This window comes from Chiloscyllium punctatum, chromosome 23, assembly GCF_047496795.1.
Source record: "Chiloscyllium punctatum isolate Juve2018m chromosome 23, sChiPun1.3, whole genome shotgun sequence".
NCBI lineage: Eukaryota > Metazoa > Chordata > Chondrichthyes > Orectolobiformes > Hemiscylliidae > Chiloscyllium > Chiloscyllium punctatum.
In genome coordinates this window covers 57,477,419-57,498,845 of record NC_092761.1, presented here as the reverse complement: position 1 = coordinate 57,498,845, position 21,427 = coordinate 57,477,419, and the positions used below count along the sequence as shown (strand labels likewise).

Here is a 21,427-nt window from a genome sequence, read left to right as displayed (position 1 = left end):
AGAGGTATTTGGATGGGTATATGAATAGGAAGGGTTTGGAGGGATACGGGCCGGGTGCTGGCAGGTGGGACTAGATTGGGTTGGGATATCTGGTCGGCATGGATGGGTTGGACCGAAGGGTCTGTTTCCATGCTGTATATCTCTATGATTCTATGATTCTATCTATGCAGAATTGCTTCCAACCTGGATTTAAAATCAGAAGCTGAACAAGTAAACATATTTTTACATTTAATTTGGACTAGGGCTAATGACTTCATAGTTCATCAAAGTGTAAATGGCATAGATCATTTTGTTAAGTTCTATAAGCTTTTTACATATTTACTTTAGATAAATGTCATTCTTGAAAGTGTAAAATAAAAATATTCAGCATACAGGGGATACAGGGGATCCATAGATAAACCAATTAATAGAACAAATAACATTACAGCGCTGTACATGCCTTTGATGTTGCGTTAACCTATGGAACCAATCTGAAGCCCTTCTAACCAACACTAGTCCATTTTCATCCATATGCTTATCCAATGACCATTTAAATGCTCTTAAAGTTGGCAAGTCTACTGCTGTTGCAGACAGGAAGTTCCATGCCTCTACCATTCTCTGTGTAAAGAAATTACCACTGGCATCTGTCCTATATCTATCACCCTCAATTTAAAGCTATATCCCCTTGTGCTCGCCATCACCATCTGAGGAAATTTCTATACATCAGTGAAAAATGTCACAGAGAAGCTTTGAAATGAAAATTCATAAAAGGTAGATTTTGATTGAAATTGATTATGAATATTTGTCAGACTTATTATCATCCAAAGAGGCTTTGATTTTAGAGAAAGCAATTCAAATGGAATTGGAAGCTGCAATCACAGAGATCCACAAAGAAAATTGGAAAAGTAAAGATCAAGCGTATCACAGACCGCAATAAAATTAATTCTGTTTACAACGGTTTAAAATGTTTAAAGACACTCGTAACCAATCAACACAAAGAATAGACCAGACAGCAGATACTAACATTCCTGAAGAAGGGCTTATGCCCGAAACGTCGATTCTCCTTTTCCTTGGATGCTGCCTGACCTGCTGCGCTTTTCCAGCAACACATTTTCAGCAGATACTAACAGCCAGTGTCAGCGCTGTGGGACATGGAAACCTTATAGGCACAACCTGTGCCCAGCTATTAGGAGAGAATGCCACTTCTGTAAAGTAGCAGATCACTTCCAGCGATATACAGAGTCGGATGCAGTTACAGAGTAATAAATAGTAAATAAAGGCTCACACAAAGATGGTAATGCGGTAAAACAACTGGAAATAGGAGACATAGCCAATTTATTCTTAGGGTAACCTGGTGATCCAATCAATTGTTTTGGCAAGAAGCAATTTATGTCAAAGTGGATCGCATTAATTTGAAAAATGACTGAATTATCAGATCATGTAACATGGATGAATAAATAAAAGTTGCAGCCAACCATGGTGAAACAGCATGGTTTAGGAAGTATCGTTCTCATGTTTAAGTGTAGCTACTTGAAACACTGCAAAGCGAAAAGAGTATAATAGACCAGAAAATATATATGCACTGCACAGTCACAATGTCTCATTCTTGAGGATGAATGCACATCTTGACCTTAACCTCATTAAATTTGTTATAGTTAATTAAAGTCAACAGCAACTGAACAAAAGACAGCCAATTTTGTCAATTCTCATCAAGACGTCACCAGTGAGGTCAGCTGGTCAAGGAACAATTAGTTATGGAACTTCAGGTCAAGGAGAAATCAGGTATTGAACAAAATCTGTTGAACAATTGGCCAAGTGACAATCCAGAAAAGATTTAATTGGGCTTTCTGGCCTCACTTTTTGGACCACAAAATCTAAAAGAAAGGCATCAATTGAGATGACATATCTTGGCATAGAAGAGCTATTACGGGTGGCATGGTGGCACGGTGGTTAGCACCGCTGCCTCACAGCGCCAGAGACCCGGGTTCAATTCCCGCCACAGGAAACTGCTGTATGGAGTTTGCACATTCTCCCCGTGTCTGCGTGGGTTTCCTCCAGGTGTCCGGTTTTCTCCCACAGTCCAAAAATGTGCAGGTTAGGGGAAATGGCCATGCTAAGTTGCCCGTAGTGTTAGGTGAAGGGGTAAATGTAGGGGAACGGGTCTGGGTGGGTCCTCTTTGGAGGGTTGGTGTGGATTTGTTGGGCCGAAGGCCTGTTTCCACACTGTAAGTAATCTAATTTCATATCAGCAACAGGATAGAAATCTATGATTATATGTTGTCGGAAATGTTTTCCACTCCTATTATCACTGAAGAAAATTCAGTTGCTAGAGGTATGACATAAATATCACTTGCAACTGCTCATGCCTACCGCCATATTCGTCTGAAAATGTCTCATCTTGTCTAATCTCGGAAGCTAAACAGACTCAGGCCTGGTTAGTACTTGGATGGGAGACCGCATGGGAATACCAGGTGCAGTAGGCTAAAAAGGTGGGCGGCATGCTGGCACAATGATTAGCACTGCTGCCTCACAGCGCCAGAGACCCAGGTTCAATTCCTGCCTCAGGCGACTCTGTGTGGAGTTTGCACATTCTCCCCATGTCTGCATGGGTGCTCAGGTTTCCTCCCACAATCCAAAAGTGTGGAGGTTAGGTGAATTGGCCATGCTAAATTGCCTGTAGTGTTTGGTGAAGGGGTAAATGTAGGGGAATAGGTCTGGGTGGGTTGTGCTTCGGCAGGTTGGTGTGGACTTGTCGGGCCGAAGGGCCTGTTTCTACACTGTAAGTAATCTAATGTGCATAATTCCAAAAACACAGCGTCATCATGTAGCTTTTCAATGATGTGTGGAGGTGCCAGTGTTGGACTGGGGTGGACAAAAGTTAAAAATCACACAGAGGTTGCTTGTTGGAACAGCAAGCTTTTGGGTGCTGTACCTTCGTCAGGAAGCTCGTGACTAGCTACTTGATGAAGGAGCACTGCTCTGAAAGCTTGTATTTCCAAATAAACCTGTTTAATGAAAACCTGGTGTTGTGTGATTTTTAACATTCATTCCAATGACGTCATGCAAAAAGGAATTGTGCATTTGTCAAAAAGAAGCAGACTATTGAAATGGTGATGGGAGGAGAGGGACTACTATCCCCACTGCAGTCTTGTTGAAGTACCCCTTCTATACCCAGCAGCCCCTCCTCAGTCTTCCTCCTGCCATCACAGTCTGTCTCCCTCCTTCTTGGCCACACTAAATTTGAAGCCAAACCAGTTTAAACATGTATATGCTTGTTCCTGTAAACACACGTGTGCATTTTTGAAGTAGTGCAGAGTGCACGTGTGTGGTGACATTGAAACTATCTCTGTGGATGTATAATTGTAATGTGTGCACATGGGTGGATAGAGTTATTATAATGGAGTATCGTAACTACACAGGTATAGATGGGATAGTGGTAGCACCAGAGGCAGAAAGAGGCAGGCACTCCTAAATTAGTTTCTGAAGTATTTCCTACAGCCGTATGTGCCCTGTCCAACAAGAAATAGTAAGGTAAAAACAATGACTGCAGATGCTGAAAACCAAATACTGGATTAGTGGTGCTGGAAGAGCACAGCAGTTCAGGCAGCATCCAACGAGCAGCGAAATCGACGTTTCGGGCAAAAGCCCTTCATCAGGAATAAAGGCAGTGAGCCTGAAGCGTGGAGAGATAAGCTAGAGGAGGGTAGCTACCTGGATTACACCTCTTCCCTCCCTACCTCTTACAAAAATGCCATCCTGTATTCCCAATTTCTCTGCCTCCGCCGTATCTGCTCCCAGGAGGACCAGTTCCACCATAGAACACACCAGATGGCCTCCTTCTTTAGAGACCGCAATTTCCCTTCCCACGTGGTTAAAGATGCCCTCCAACGCATCTCGTCCACATCCCGCACCTCCGCCCTCAGACCCCACCCCTCCAACCGTAACAAGGACAGAACGCTCCTGGTGCTCACCTTCCACCCTACAAACCTTCGCATAAACCAAATCATCCGCCGACATTTCCGCCACCTCCAAAAAGACCCCACCACCAGGGATATATTTCCCTCCCCACCCCTTTCCGCCTTCCGCAAAGACCATTCCCTCCGTGACTACCTGGTCAGGTCCACACCCCCCTACGACCCACCCTCCCATTCTGGCACTTTCCCCTGCCACCGCAGGAACTGTAAAACCTGTGCCCACACCTCCTCCCTCACCTCTATCCAAGGCCCTAAAGGAGCCTTCCACATCCATCAAAGTTTTACCTGCACATCCACTAATATCATTTATTGTATCCGATGTGGTCTCCTCTACATTGGGGAGACTGGGCGCCTCCTAGCAGAGCGCTTTAGGGAACATCTCCGAGACACCCGCACCAATCAACCACACAGCCCCGTGGCCCAACATTTCAACTCCCCCTCCCACTCTGCCGAGGACATGGAGGTCCTGGGCCTCCTTCACCGCCGCTCCCTCACCACCAGACGCCTGGAGGAAGAACGCCTCATCTTCCGCCTCGGAACACTTCAACCCCAGGGCATCAATGTGGACTTCAACAGCTTCCTCATTTCCCCTTCCTCCACCTCATCCTAGTTTCAAACTTCCAGCTCAATAACTGTCTCCTTGACTTGTCCGGACTTGTCCGACCTGCCTATCTTCTTTTCCACCTATCCACTCCACCCTCTCCTCCTTGACCTATCACCTTCATCTCCTCCCCCACTCACCCATTGTACTCTATGCTACTTTCTCCGCACCCCCACCCTCCTCTAGCTTATGTCTCCACGCTTCAGGCTCACTGCCTTTATTCCTGATGAAGGGCTTTTGCCCGAAACGTCGATTTCGCTGCTCGTTGGATGCTGCCTGAACTGCTGTGCTCTTCCAGCACCACTAATCCAACAAGAAATAGTGTTCTGTTTGGCCTGGGTCTTGGGAATCAGGTAGACCAAGTGGATGCAGTGACCATAGGAGGCTGTTGGGGGACAGTGATTATAACGTTTAGGATGATGGTGGAAAATGATATCACTCGATCCAGAGAAATCCCAAAATCTTCTGATAATTTATCAATAATAAAAGAATATTAAAAAGAGGAGCGGTGTCGATTAGGGCCAAAAAGAGGCACTGAGGTGAGAGCAATGGCTACAGTATCAAACAAATATATTCCATCTGTTTTTACCCACAAGGCAGATACTTCCCAGGCCTTAGTGATAGAGAAGGAAATTTAGTCACTGGGAAGGTTTGACATCGAATAGGTAGAGCACTGAATAGACTGTTGGCGCTTAAAGTTGATAGAGTTCCAGGGTCTGATCAGATGCATCCGAGGATATTGAAAGAAACAAGAATGGTATTTGGAGAGACGGTGACATTTATCTTGCAATCTTCCTTGGATTTGGGTTGGTACCAGAGGGCTGAAGATGTGCAAGCATTGCATCGTTGTTTAATGAGGTTAATAGATATGGCCAGCAATTATAGAACATAGAAGAATACAGCACAGTACAGGCCCTTTGGCCCTCGATGTTGCGCCGATCCAAGTCCACCTAACCTACACTAGCCCACTATCCTCCATATGCCTATCCAATGCCCGTTTAAATGCCCATAAAGAGGGAGAGTCCACCACTGCTACTGGCAGGACATTCCATGAACTCACGACTCGCTGAGTAAAGATTTAATCGCTGAGTAAAGAGTAAAGAATTATAAGCAATTGGGGCAGGAGATGGCCGAGTGATGTTGTCACTGGATTAGTAATCCAAAGACACACTTCAAATCTCACCACCACAGATGGCTGAATTTGAATTCAGTTAAATCTGAAATTAAAAATCCAATAATAATCATGAAAGTATTTTAAAACACATGTGTTCAACTATGCCTTTGGGGAAAGAAAACTATATTCTTACCTGTCTGGCCTACATGTGTTTCTGAACTGAAATGGCCGAGAAGCCATTCAGTTGTATAAACTGTGTGAAAGTCTCAAAAAAGAAATGAAGCTGGTCAAGCCACCTGACATCAGGCACTAAAAACAAAAGAGCAAATACAACCCTGCAACAGCATCCTTCTGCACTAGGGGTGAATGCAGAAATTGGGAGAACTGTCTCACAGACAATCAAGCATCAGCCTGATGCCATGTTCAAAGAACCTTACCTGACAGAGAGGCAGGACAAAGCCAGTAAGAGGTGGCAGCATAGTTTGATACAGTCAGGAGGGAGTTGTTCTGGGAGTTCTCAACATTAACTTGGCACCCCATGATGTCTCATGTCACAAGGTCAAACATGGACAAGGCAACCTCATGATGTTTATAACATTCCCCGCCCAGTTGATGAATCAATGCTCCATCGTGCTGTCAACCACTTGGAGGATGTATTGAGGATGGCAACGGTCCAGAATGCACTCTGGTTGGGGAAATGCAATTTCCACCAATAAGAATGGGTCGGTAACACCACTACTGATTGAGTTGGCTGAGTACTAGAGGGCATTAGTACTAGATTAGGCTTGCAGTAGGTGGTGAGAGAATGATAAAACATACTTGACCTCAACTCATCAGTCTGCCGGATGCAGTTGCATCTGTGCATGACAGTATCAGTAAGAGTGACCAATGCACAGTCCTTGTGAAGAAAAAGTCCTACCTTCTCATTGAGAACACCCTTCTTGTGTTGTGTGGCACTTTCACTGATCTACATGGGGCAGATTTTGAACAGATCTAGCAACTCACGACTGGGGAACCATGGGGGGCTGTGGGCCATCAACAGTAGCAGAAATATTCCAACACAATCTGCAGCCTCATGGCCTAGCATATCCTCCAATTCTACCATTATCATCAAGCCAGGGGATCAACCCTGGTTCAATGTAGAGTTCAGGAGGGCGTGTCAGAAACAGCACCAGGCATATGTAACAATGAGGTGTCAGCCTGGTGAAGCTACTAAACAGGAGTACCAGCAGACCGAACAACACAAGCAGCAAGCAATGACATAGAGCTATTTGATTCTACAATCAATGGATCAGGTCTAAGATCTTCAGTCCTGTCACATCCAGTCATGAAGGATGGTGGGCAGTTGAACAACTCACTGGAGGAGCAGGAGGCTCTGCAAATATCTCCATCCTCAAGGATGGGGGAGCCAATCATATCAGTGCAAATGAAAAACATTTTCAGCAACGTTCAGTTAGAAATGCATGATCCATCTTGGCCTCCTCCTGTGGTCGCAGAGATGCAAGTCCTCAGTCAATTCAACATTGTGTGAAATCAAGAAATGGCTGGAAGCACTGAATTCTGTGAAAGCTACAGGCCCTGATAACAATGTACCAAAGGCTTATGTTCCAGAAATTGCCACAGTCCTAGCAAAACTGCACCTACCCAACAATTGGAAAATTGCCCAGGTATGGCTTATACACAAAAAAAAGGACAAATCCAGCCTGGCCAGTTACCATCCAATCAGTCTACTCTTAATCTTCAGTAAAATGACAAAAGGTGTCTTCCACAGGGGTATCAAACAGCACCTGCTCAGCAATAATATGTTCGGTGACACCCAGCTCTGACCTCATTCCAGTCTTGGTTTAAACATGGCCGAAAGAGTTGGATTCCAGAGGGGAGGGGAGGGGAGGGGAGAGTGACACTGAGGGCATATAACCAAATGTGGCGACCTTAGAAAACAGGAATCGGGGGAAAGCTCTCTGCTAGTTGGAGTCATATTTAACATAAAGGAAGGCGGTTGTGGCTGTTAGAGGTCAGTCATCACAGCTCCAGGAGTTCCTGAGGGTAGTATCCTTGTCCCAACCATCTTGAGTTATAGCATCAATGACCTCCATAAGAGGTCAAAAGTGGGGATTTTGGTTGATGATTGCACAATGTTCAGGGCCATTTACTACTTTTCAGACATTGAAATAGGCCTTTTTCAAATGCTGCAAGACCTTGTCAATATCAGGCTTAGACAGACAAATAGCAAGTAAAATTCGCATCATACAAATACCAGGCAATGTCTTTCTCCAATGAGTGACAATCCGACCATCACTTAGACTTTCAGCAGCATTACCATATCTGAATTCCCGATACCAACATCCTGGGGTTACCACTGGCCAAAAACTGAACTAGACCAACCATATAAATACTATGGCTAGAAGAGCATGTCAAAGATGAGCAATGCTGTGGCAAGAGTTCACCTGATTCCCCAAAGCTTATCCCACCATCTATGAAGTGCAGGTCAGGAGTGTGATGGAATACTCCCACTTGTCTAGGCTACATCTGAAGTGCAGTATGCAGTACTGGTCACTATATCTGGGACACCGTACGAAGGATGTTAATGTGTGGGAACCAGGCCAGAGAAGGTTTACTAGACTAATAACTGGAATGAGTGGATTGCCTTATGAAGAAAGGCAAAGCAGGGTTAGAGTGTATTGTCTGAAGTTTAGAAGAATCAGAGGTGACTGACTTGAAACATAAGATTCTGAAGGGCCTTGAGCAGGTGGACATCAAAACGATGTTTCCTCTTCTGGGAGAGTCTAGAACTGGGGGTCATAATTTGAAAATAAGGTGTTGCCTATGAAAGACATTGACAAGGAAACATTTTTTCTCTCAACATGTTGTGAATCATTGAATTCCCTTCTTGTGGGAAGTTACGCAATGTGGAAAAGACTGTGGATGCAGAATCTTTAAATATGTTTAAGACAGAGGCCGATTGATTACTAAAGGGATGAAAAATTATCGGGGTATGCAGGATTGTAGATTTGAGTGTATTAGCTGTGATCAACCATGATCTTATTGAGTGGTGGAATAGGCTTGAAGGGCCGACTCTTCCTTGCTCAGATGTTTGTATGTTCATATGGATGAATGCAAGTTCAACAACACTCAAGAAGTTCGACATTATCCAAGACAAAGTAACCTGCTTGATTGACACCATGTCCACAAGCATCCACTCCCTCCACTTCTGCTGCTCAGTAGCAGTATTTATAATCTACAAGAAGCACTGTAGAAATTCACTAAGACTAATTCAATGGCACATTCCAAAATCCACAACCACATCTGCATCTCCACTGAGAAGGATGAGGGCAAGTTGGCGTCAGAGGAGGACGCTCCCCTTGTTCTGTTTCTCTTCTCTCTTTTTAGCAGTCCTGCAGCAGTGTGTGGGGAAGCAAGTCCAAGAGCAGCGTGAGGGGAAGTGAGTCCCAGAGCAGCACAACTTACCTTGGTGCAGCTGAGTGCCAATGGAGAGTGTACTGGAAGCTTGGAGTGGAGCAGGACAAATGTTGGACTGGGGCCTGGCACAGGCAGTCAGACCATATGCTCGCTAAGCTTCTGCAATGTAATGTCTGTTTGAAATTCTTTATTGGACTGTAATGTCAATCCTTCAATAATGTTATAACTATCTTATTTCTAACATTTTTTTTGTGTCCAAGATTTGAACCTAGGTACAAATAGGTACCTAAGATGGCACCAGCAGAGACAGCCATTGTAAAAATGTTTCACTATACTCTTGTACTTCTGTACTGGAGTACACATAACAATAAAGGATATTCTACTCTCTTCTGAAAGATGCCTCTCACCATCCTGACTTGAAAATATATCACCATTCCTTCCCTACTTCTGGGTCACTTCTAAAGGCTGATTGTTTGCATAGGAGTAAGGTGCAGAGTTATGTGAAAAGACAGAGGTTTGGCAGTAATTCAAAATGCTTAGAGAGCTGGTGTAGACATGAGGGCTGAATGGTCTCTTTCTACACTGTAACAATTCTGAGCTTCCATGTGTAGGAGTGAAATGGAAATGTCTGTGTAATTGTCAACTGAGCCCGTATGTGTGTAAGTATCCAGTAAAACTGACAACGCTGGTGCATAATAACAATACTCTGTGGGTTGTGATATTCATGTCGGAACAAGTGTATCATAGAACAATCAATGTGAAACAATTGAGTGCATTGAGTGTACCATAGAAATGACTGCCTGGGTATATATTTCAGCTGTGCGGGTGTATTATTGAGATAGACATGTGGATGTGCAATATTATGGTCAATGTCACTGTAAAGTGGAAATGTCCATCTTTACCCATAATTAAATGCGAATGTATAATAGAACTATCAATGCTTTTGTATAATGGCTCATGTGAGTGGAAAATGTTAATGTTTTCATGCGTGTATATTGCAATTGTCTGTGTGAACGTATGTTGGAAATTACTCAGTGGGTGCATAGTTGAGATAACAGTGTAGGAGTACAATAGGATTAGCTGTATTGGCATGTTGTGGAAATGTCTATATGAACGTATATTGGAGACTCTGTATAGTGTATAGTACAACTTTCTGTGTAGGTATAAAATGTGAAAATGGATGTCAGTTATGGTGTATAAGAGAACTGCCTGCATGCTTGTAGAAAGGAAAATTCTGGCTGGGTGTTTAATGGAATGTTTGGGCAAGTGCATATGTAGGTGTCAATGTGGAATTGGTTGATGGGAATAATCATGTGAGTCTATAATATGTGGGTGCCTGTCTGAGTGAGTGTTTGAGTCATGTCTGTGGTGGTGCATCTTAGAACTGTCCATGTGGCTGTTAGAGGGAAGTGTCTTGTGAGGGGAGAATGAGATTGTCTATTTGGGTGTATACGGAAATTACTTTGTGGGTATAACAAGCCAGGTAGATGGACTCAAAGTATTTCCACTGGTTAGAGATTCTAGAACTAGGGTGTATAGTCTAAAAGTTAGGGCCAGGCTGTACAGGAGAGATGTTGGAAGCACTTCCAAGCACAAAGGGTGGCAGAAGATTAGAACTCTCTTCCATGAATGGCAGGTGAAGCTAGATCAGTTGTTAATTTGAAATCCAAGATAAATTATTTTTTGTTAAGTAAAGATATTAAGAGATATGGGCCAAAGGCAGGTATATGGAGGAGGCAACAAATCAGCTATGATCTGATTGAATGGCAGAACAGGTCTGAGGATGCAGAATGGCCTACTCCTGTTCCTAGGTTTCTACACAGTATATAACTGATATGTGTAAGTGCATGTCTAAAGGAACTGTCAGTATGGGTACAATGGATAATTAGTGGTTAATTTGCTTGTAAAATCAAAATATATGGGAAGATATGTAATAGTAATGTCTGTGTCAGTATTTACTGATGATATCTGTGTGGGTATGTAATGCAAATGTCTATGGCGAGCAATAACAGAAATGCTGGTGTGGATCTACAATGAAGCCACCCGTGTGAGTGTACAATGGAATTGTCAATATGAGTGAGCAGGTTAGCTTCAAGACAGCAGCAGGAGAAGAAACAAAGAATAACTTGAGGACCAGGCTGAGAGGCTTTGCCATGAGAGGTAATTTATGACATTGAAAAGGTGCAAGTTTTAAGTCCTCAGCTATCTACAATTTATTGGTGATCGCGAGTTCTTTAATAGCATTGGTAAGGTTTATTGGCAGTACTATATTGACATTTAATTATTATAAATCAATGAAAATCATTACGAATTGCACCATAGAGAAACAGCAAAGGTGATGCGCTGAAACTGCAGGATGTAAGAGCTTCTGAAGGCCACTTTCATCCAGATTAAATGTGTCTTGCTAAGTGTCTGTAGCTGCAGGAACGTCAGCACGAAATAATTGGGCTAGACACCAAACTACAGATGCTGTGACACATCAGGGAGAAGGGACAGTTACTTGGGAACTTTATTTCAGCGGAGTGGTCACTCATGTTAAGACAGCATCCTCGGTCATCTCAACTGATGAGTGGTCAGGGCTTCAGAGGGTGTGACTACAAGTGAGGCAATTAAGAAAACCCAGAAGGTGGCAAACAGAAGCCTCAGCCTTTATAATTGTTTCAATAGCTTTAAGATATTTTCAAACTGTTTGGATGCAGGACAGATCAGCTAACTGACGTTGGCATCATAATGCAGGAAGATAAATGAGCTGCGGCGGGGGGGGGTGTTGCGGGCAGGGTGGGAAATAGCAATGCAGTGGCACTAAGGGAAACCATAGTGAAGGAGGTTGGCTCTGTTCTTGGAAGAAAAGAAAGACTCCAGGTAGTTGTGTTGTCTGCCTGGTGGCAGGGTTTAGGACATCTGCTGTGGGCAGGAGAAGAACTTGAAATGGGAAGGGAGAATCCAGTGATTTGATCCACATCGATTCTAATACAGAGGTAGAAGAAAGAAAGAGGTTTTGCTGAGGGAGAATGAGAAGGAAGACCTTCCCTTCTCCAATCCAGGAATAATGAGGCAAGTCTCTTGTTTCTCAGATCTCCATCTCTCCAAAAACAGAGTTTTTCTAACTACTGAACCTGGCTTATGCTTTCATTCACATGACATTGGCTCATGTGGTGTGAAAGACATTGGTACATCCAATCATCAGCCTCTTGATTTGTCCTCCCTATGTCTTCACTTAGGAACATCAAAAACAGCAGCAGAAAGAGGCCATTCAATGTGATCATGGCTGATCATTCAACTCAGTTCCCTATTCCTGCTTTCTCCCTATCTCTTTTGATCCCTTTAGCCATAAGAACTACATATAACTCCTTTGTGGAAGCATCCAATATTTTGACCTTAACCACTTACTGTGTCAGAGAATTCCACAGGTATCCCTGTCTCTGGGTGATGAAATTTCTCCTCATTTCAGTCCAACATGACATACTCCGTATCCTTGAAATGTGAAACCCTGATTTCGGACTCATCTATTATTGAGAACAATCTTCCTGCATTTCCCTGTCTAGTTCTGTTAGAATTTTATAGATTAGTATGAGATCACCCTTCATTCTTCTAAACCCCAGTGAATAAAGACCTATACCAATCTAGTTTCTCGTTATACACCAGTCCTGCCTTCCCTGGAATCAATCTGGTAATCCTTTATTGAAATTCCTCCATAATCAGAACATACTTCCTTAAGTAGTGAGATGAAAACTACACATTATACTCCAGGTGTGGTCTCACCAAGGTCCTGTAGAATTGCAGCAAAACATCGCTGCTTCTGTATTTGAATCCTCATGTTATGAAGGCAATTTGCTATCTTTGTCGCTCTGCTGCACCTGCATGCTTACTACCAGTGATTGGTATACAGGACAGTCAAGTCTTATTGCACCTCCCTTTCTCCCAATCTATCTATCTTTATACTGATAGTAATCTGCCTTCCTGTTTTTGCCACCAAAGTGAATAATGTTTCATTTATTGACAATATACTTCATCTGGCATGCACTTGCCCATTTACTTAACTTGCCCAAAATCACACTGTAGCTTCTCTGCATCCTCCTTACAATTTGGATCATCTGAAAATTTGGATATATTATATTTCACCCCCTTATCTAAACTCATTTCTACATAATGTGATTAGCTGGGGTTCCAGCACTGATTCCTGTGATATTGCACTGGTCACTGGCTGTCACTTGGATAAAGACCAGATTCTTCCGACTCTTTGATTCCTGTCTGCCAAGCAATTCTCTATCCAAAGCAAACTAAAAAAGTAATTGTTGGAAAAAGCCAGCAGGTCTGGCAACAGTTGTGGAGAGAAATCTGTGTACCAGATACCAATGCTTCCAATATCTCGAGGGCTACCTCCTTTCGTACTCTGGGCTGTAGATTATCAGACTCTGGTGGTACATCAGCCATCAGCTCCATCAATGTTCCCAACACCATTTCCCTACTTTTTGTGATTTTCTTCACGTCCTTCCTCTCACTTGGTTGCGCTCCCCAACATTTTTGGGGCATTCTTTGTGGCCTCCTTTGGGAACCAAAATATGTATTTAATTGGTCTTTATTCACCATTATAACTTCACCTGTTTCTGCTCTAAGAGACCTAAATTTGTCTCCACTAATTATGTTTAGAGTCACCTGACCTCCCATACCAATGTGACTGAGTCAAAATGCATTGTTTTGTAAACGGTGGGCTGCAAATTCACTACATCATTTATCAGAACAAGGCCCCTGAACAATTGAGCTTTTGCAAGCAAAGGTTTAGCTGCAACTCTTAACCATTTCGTGAACACAATACAGAAGCACCGCATAGTAATTCTGAATGGCTCCAGTCTGGGTGTAGCTGGTGTGAACCATTACAGTTTCAATCCAGGATACCTACTTTTGTCTCATTGTACACGATTGCCTTCAACCAGTGGATGTCGGCTGTCTTAAATGGTACGAGCACAAAGAGTGTATCAAGATTGTTTTCAACGGTGGGATCTTCAATTGTTGATTCCGGGTAAAAGATCCTTAGGGTTGTTTTGTTTCCAACATCCTCCTCATAGCCTCTCACTGGAGCATTGTTTAATCTAGAAACAGGAAACATTAAGAAACCAGTTCAAAAGTAATTATTATGCCCAATTAACATTCCATTTTAAATGATTTAATCACATTGACTTTAAGATGCTTTATTATTTGCATCTAAAAATAAGGCAGTCCTTTGGGTGACTTTACTGCTTTAAATCTCCAGTAAGTAACATTCATTAAGAAGACAAAATATGAATTCAGATGAGCATAATTAGTCCCTTTTGAAAGATTGACTTATTGGTAGAACGAGGGACATCTCTGTCACCAGCATTCCAATGTAATCACTAGACTTTCTCCTGACTGAAATTCTTAATTATTCCCATTAATCCTGATGTCACTTTCTCATCACATTCTTCAGTCTTATCTTTTACACAGAATTCCATATTGCTTAGAACTACAGAGATAGGATATTCTGCCCACCTATTAAACATGTCTAAATTATTCTTCCAAATCGCATTCCCTGAAAGTGAGGTCCAAATCCAAACTACTCTGTGTGAAACGTTCCTCTTAAATTCTTACTTATTAATTATCAGACACAGTTCTCTTCTGTACATTTTTATATCATTTGATTAATTCGCATCCCCTGGCAGTGATCAGTAGGGTTAGTTTGTGCTCTCAGTTGGTAATTGGTGGGGTGAGATATTAATCACATCTGCGAGGTTTTAGGCACTCTATTCAGGCATCCTTACTGTCAGTTTGGCAATTTGGAGATGGAAAATTTTACATTGCAACCAATTCTGAACAACTTTCAGAAGATTAAAGGGGAGGTGCTATTTTATGGATGGAGTAGAAAAGCAACAGAGTGTCAGTGTTAGTGGAACGGGGGAAAGGGACTGCAGATTACGGGGTAAATTGCAGCCTGGTTGAGAGTTTATTCGAAGCAGCCATGGAAATAAAGGTGAAGCGAGCTGAGAACAAGGGAGCCCTTAATCCTTAAATAATCAGTGGATACTATGGAACCCCAGCATTTGCAGTTCTTAGTTCTCTGAGAATGGGAAATTTGTGTGGCAAGAGATGGCACATGGATGTGTGGAGCATCACCTCCAAGATCAATATACAATGCAGGAAGAAATTGAATAATTAACAAGTTTAGACAACATTTGCATCTCTCAAATATTCTGCATAGCCCTGCTTCCAATTTTTCCCCTCCCTGCTCTCCATAGCTGCCTACAAATCTACAGGAAACACTTCCACTTTCTTTCGATTTGCCCTGGACAGTCAGAAGCTGCGATCAGTCTCACAATGATTTCTTCCACTTTATCTCACTGGCTCCTTTTCTCTTTTAAGAGAAGCTGATACATAAAGGAAGCTTAGCCAACATAGGAGGAGCACGATTTGTCACTCAGTGCCACCCTGAAAACAGAGTGAAAGCAGGACTCTAGACTTGCTACTGACACAATGGAAAAGCAGTAACATTATAAAATGAAAGATTGACATTCATCAAGTGACTCTCACAAGCTCATAAAGCACCCTGCAACCGATTCAGAGCTTTTTAAATTTTAATGGCTGAAGTAATGTCATTACTGTGGTAGCCAATGTGCAGAAAATGCCCCCACAGGAACCAAGTTGATGGTGACCAAATAATTTGTTTTAATTATAAATATTAACCAAGACACCAGGGTTACTCTCTTTGTTCTTCTCCGAATAGTGTCACCAATTTGTACATCCACTTTGCAGGGCAGACGGTCTTGGTTTAACATCTCAACTACTGGAGACAACGTTATATTTATTTACATTTGTATAGCAGCTTGAAGATAGCATGATGTTCAAATGCACCTAGAAATCACATGATTGCTATAGCTCCTGGTGGGGATGATTTGAAAAGAAACTGGTTTATTTGGGCTTATGCCTGAAACGTCGATTCCCCTGCTCCTTGGATGCTGCCTGACCTACTGTACTTTTCCAGCACCACACTCTCGACTCAGTTGGAAGGATGCCTGTTAAGAACAAGCTAACTTGGAGGAAAGCATGCTGTGAACGAGCTGCTAAGCTGATTACTCCCATTTTCCCATTTCTGAGAATAAAATCCTCTGGATCAGTTCAGAGTGAAACCTAGTTGTTCTTTTGAAACTAACACTTCAAAATTGTATTTCGCAAGCAAACTATATCTGCAAGACTTCAAAAACAATCATGCTTGATAAGTGATTAAATTAAACTTGCCAAAACATCAGATGAATAGATTCCAGAAATTCCTATGCTTCACCATTTTCATTATAGAATAACCCAACATGTTTGTTTTTCAGAAAGCCAGTCTCTTCAAAGAAATCTGGTCTCTTTTTCATTTGATCTATACTTATTGAGAAATCTGGTTGATAGATCTACTTGCTCAAGACTTGACATTGCTAAGTTATTTATTCTGTAACCTTGGAAACCAGAACAACTCTGTTTATTTTATATTGGGACCCATGATCTAGTGGTAGTCGAGTGACAGTGTACTCCACTAGCCTCAGTTGTAACTGTAGCTAGAGTTTAGATAAGGTTATTGGGAATAGACAGGAATATGGAGTAATCAGACCATCCATGATCTTAATAAGTGGCAGAACAGGTTCAAGGGATGAAATGGCCAACTTCTGCTCCTTAATCATACATTCAAGTGGAAAGTAACACTTGAGTGGCCACTAGATACTGGCAGTTTGGAACACTTTACTGACCGTTTACAGCTTACAAGCAACATGTCTCTCTTTTCCAAGGGATTGCATATCTTCCTTTTTGGATTACAAACTGAAATAGAAGTGAGACACTGCTATCTAGCTGAAATACCAGAAGAGATTTACGATTTGGTAAAACCAAATGCTGCAAATTTTGAGCTGTATGAGACAGTGTTGCTGTTGAAGCAGTGAGATTGTTACATTAGTGGGACTGAGTGGCACCAAGGATTATGAAATAAGTAATCTTCCTGATTGTTTGAACTGCAGTTTGTTACAGATCTATAATTGAAGAGCAAGAAGAGATCAAGGGGCAGAAAACAGAAAATATTGCTCTGTTCCTTCTCTGAGTGAAAAGACAGAAGCACAAAAATGTTAAATGAAATAATTCTGATGCAAGGAATACCTAGATCTAGCAGATCACCTATTGAAATGAAGAATGACAGGTCATCATTGCAAAGTTAAAAGCTGAAATAACTCCATGAAAGCTGGTATCCAGTCACCACGTCACCCTTTATTTACACATTAGATTACTTACAGTGTGGAAACAGGCCCTTCGACCCAACAAGTCCACACCGACCCACCGAAGTGCAAACCACCCATACCCCTACATTTACCCCTTACCTAACACTACAGGCAATTTAGCATGGCCAATTCACCTGACCTGCACATCTTTGGACTGTGGGAGGAAACCGGAGCACCCGGAGGAAACCCACGCAGACACAGGGAGAACGTGCAAACTCCAGAGTCAGTCACCTGAGGCGGGAATTGAACCTGGGTCTCTGGCTAACCACTGTGCTACCATGCCGCCCGTACATGCACAGTACACAAAACTAACCCAGCCATCTCAGAGCCAACTCCTCGAGTGAACAGAATCCCTGATGCTCCTGTTTAGATTTGTCAGCCAGAGGTCTCTGATTGAACCAGGTAAACATCTCCAATCTGGGAGCTCCTATTCTATGAGGTCCACTAGGTTGACCTCGTTACAATCGCTACAAAAGGAATTGTGAGAAACAACTCCTCCCATGCTTGAGATGGAGAATTTTGATCATTGTATTTTTCCTTGAATCTGTTTTTCCACCCATGAATTTTGTGTCAAACTATTTGTCTTTTATTTCTTTCTGAAATGTGAATGAGTGTGGGCTCATTTAGGATTTTTAAAGCAGTATAGTTTAAGTCACAAAGTAATAATTAGCCATTCTTTCTTTGCCATTTCTTAAAGTTGTTGTGTTATAATAGAGTTATTTCCTATTAATGACGAAACCCAATGTGAATTACTTTGTCCTGAATAGAAGCCAGTCAGGCAAGTTGGTCATTTTGGTGGTTTATTTGTGTCTTTACTAATTTGTGATGATTTGTGGAACAGTGGGGCTTGATTATCAGTGCACGTTTCCCAGTCAAGTCGTGCATTTTTCAATTAGATTCAAGAAGCCATTATAATTGCCACTTTGGCTATTACTGGTTAGACTAGGATGCAATTAAAAGGAAGACAGATGGACGACACTGGAGCAAGGTCGGAGGTGAACAAGTGTGGTCAGCCATGACACAAAGGCTGCAGGCAGGTTGACAAGAATGGCAAGGGATAGTTCACCAGGGTTAAAATCGCATAGGACATAATTTGTTACTTCTATTCATTCTATACAGTCATTCTGTGGTTGAGGGGATAACTGATTGGAGAGAATAGAAGTTTATAAAATCATGAGGGGTTTGGATAAGGTGAATGGAAGGTGACTTTTCTCTAGAATGGAGGATTCCAAGACTAGAGGGCATATTGTTATGATGATAGGAGATAGATCTAAAAAAGACACGAGTGGCAATTGTTTTTTACACAGAGAATGGTTCATGTGTGGAATGAACTTCCAGAGGAAGTGGTAGATGCAGGTACAGTTACATCATTTAGAAGATATTTAGATAAGGACACAAATAAGAAGTGTTTGGAGAGATATCAAGCCAAGCGTAGGAAGGTGGGACTAGTTTAGTTTGGAATTATGGTCGGCATGGACTAGTTGGACCAAAGACTCTGTTTCCGTGCTATGTGATTCTTTGACTCCACAAGTAAAAATGGAAACATGACAATGGATTTGAATGGTGACAAGAGGGTCACACTGATGAGGAAAGGGAGATTGGAGATAGGCTTTTTGAGTAGGTATGAATTAACAGCAGATTTGGAGGAGAGGGGGCAGTATAATGGAAAAGGAAACTATGAATGATAACAGCTAACCAGGGACCAAGATGGGAAGGAAGTGTACAGCAGCTGAGTGGAAATAGGAATGAGAGGACAGGAACCGATTGTTATAGACAGCATGAGTTGAGAGCAAGCATAAGGGGAGTTGACATGGGGATTAATGGATATTGGAGTGCGGACAGGGGCACTCTTAGTTGAATTAATGGGAAAACAAAGGGAAGGAAACAACTGGGCAGCAAAGCAGATTGTCTCAATTTTAGTAACAGAAAGCTCGTCAGTTACCTAAGCTCATTGTAAGACGTCAGGATCAAGGAGGCAAAGGAAATTGTTGAAAAAGATGGTTTATAGTAAAAAGAGACATGGGGAGGAAAGGGTTCTTTTCCCATATGCTCTTTCTGCCACCCTCTGTTGCAGAGGCATAAATAATGTTATCTCAAAAATGGATACAAACAGTTGAGCATTAATTTGCCCTACTCAGTGCAATAAACAACAGATTGACGCCAATCAGGACTGGAACAGAACTTTTTTGCATTTCTTTTGAGAAATTAAGGACTGAAAAATAACCTTTAGTTTGGAGTTTTAAAATTGGTTTGTGGAAGTTTATATATTGTATTTGGGTATGCAGTGAATCAGTGTGGATGTATGTCATTGAAAAATGTCTCTGATTACTTATTTAGGGACAATAGGATAATTTAACTGAACAAAATCACAGAGAATAATATTACAATGCTCAACAAGGCCATCTGGCCCACTGTGTCTCTACTTAGTTTACAAAAAAAAATCTTGATTTAAATGATTGCCCCTGTCCTTCTCCATAATCCCAAGAATTATTATTTTAAAATTTTCAACTAATGTCCAATTGAATTAGTCGGTTGAACATGCCACACCAAATTCCGGGCAGTGTATTCCTGACCCAAACCCACTCACTGTCTGAAAATGTTTCTTCTCAGATCATATTTACTGCTTTTTGCAAATTACTTTAAAATCTGCATTCTCTCATTCTTGATCTATTTCCAGGCAATAACAGTTTCTCCCTATCTGCTTGCACCTCTGCTGAATTTCCTCTGAGCCTTCTCCTTTCTGAGGAAGACAGCCCAACCTCTCCAACGATCTTCACACAATCTTGAAGGTTCTCATTCTCATAAATCTCCTCTGCACTCTCATCGAGTCATAGTGATCGACAGCACAGAAAAAGGCCCTTTGACCCATCAATCAAAAATAATCACCAAGCAATTCTACTCCCATTTTACAGCACTTGCCCAAAGTTTTGTATATTTGCATCACAAGTGCACTTCTAAACACCTTTAGGGTGTAGGTTTGCTTGCTGAGCTGTAGGTTTGATATCCAGACGTTTCATTACCTGACCAGGTAACATCATCAGTGGCGACCTCCAAGTGAAGCGAAGCTGTTGTCTCCTGCTTTCTATTTATATCTTTCTCCTGGTTGCGGTTCCTGGGGTTTGTGGTGATGTCATTTCCTGTTCGTTTTCTGAGGGGTTGATAGATGGCATCTAGATCTATGCGTTTGTTTATGGCGCTGTGATTGGAGTGCCAGGCCTCTAGGAATTCTCTGGCATGTCTTTGCTTAGCCTGTCCCAGGATAGATGTGTTGTCACAGTCAAAATGGTGGGGTTTTTTTTCATCTGTGTGTAGGGCTACGAGGGAGAGAGGGTCGTGTCTTTTTGTGGCTCGCTGGTGTTCATGTATCCTGGTGGTTAACTTTCTTCCTGTTTGTCCTACATAGTGTTTGTGGCAGTCCTTGCATGGAATTTTGTAGATGACGTTGGTTTTGTCCTTGGGTTGTACTGGGTCTTTTAAGTTTGTTAGTTTTTGTTTGAGAGTGTTGGTGGGTTTGTGTGCCACAAGGATTCCGAGAGGTCTTAGTAGTCTGGCTATCATTTCTGGAACTTCTTTGATGTATGGTAAGGTGGTTAGGGTTTCTGGCTGTGTTTGGTCTGCTTGTCGTGGTTTGTTCTAGAGGAATCTGCGCACTGTATTATTTGAGTATCTGTTCTTCTTGAATACGTTGTATAGGTGGTTCTCCTCTGTTTTTCGAAGTTCGTCTGTGCTGCAGTGTGTGGTGGCTCATTGGAATAGTGTTCTGATACAGCTTCGTTTGTGTGTGTTGGGATGGCTGCTGGTGTAGTTAAGTATTTGGTCAGTGTTTGTCGGTTTTCTGTATACACAGGTTTGTAGTTCTCCATTGTCCTTTCTTTTGACTGTCACGTCCAGAAATGCGAGTTTGTTATCAGTTTCTTCCTCCTTGGTGAACTTTATGCCTGTGAAGGTGTTGTTGATGATGTTAAATGTCTCTTCTATCTTGTTTAGTTTTGTGATGACAAAGGTGTCATCTACCTAGCGGACCCAGATTTTTGGTTTGATGGTTGGTAGGGCTGTTTGTTCTAGCCTTTGCATTACCGCT

At 42.2% G+C, this 21,427-nt stretch overlaps 1 protein-coding gene and 1 pseudogene across 1 annotated transcript in view; one reads left to right on the top strand and one right to left on the bottom strand.

Moving 5' to 3' along the window:
* LOC140494087 (CMP-N-acetylneuraminate-beta-galactosamide-alpha-2,3-sialyltransferase 4-like) overlaps positions 1 to 21,427 on the bottom strand; it is a 206,610-nt gene that overhangs the window by 32,981 nt on the left and 152,202 nt on the right. Inside the window, exon 9 of the mRNA XM_072593029.1 lies at positions 13,989 to 14,178. Coding sequence (XP_072449130.1) covers positions 13,989 to 14,178 — 190 coding nt within the window. The remainder of the gene's footprint in view (positions 1 to 13,988; positions 14,179 to 21,427) is intronic.
* Positions 2,344 to 2,462, top strand: LOC140494285 (5S ribosomal RNA; annotated as a pseudogene).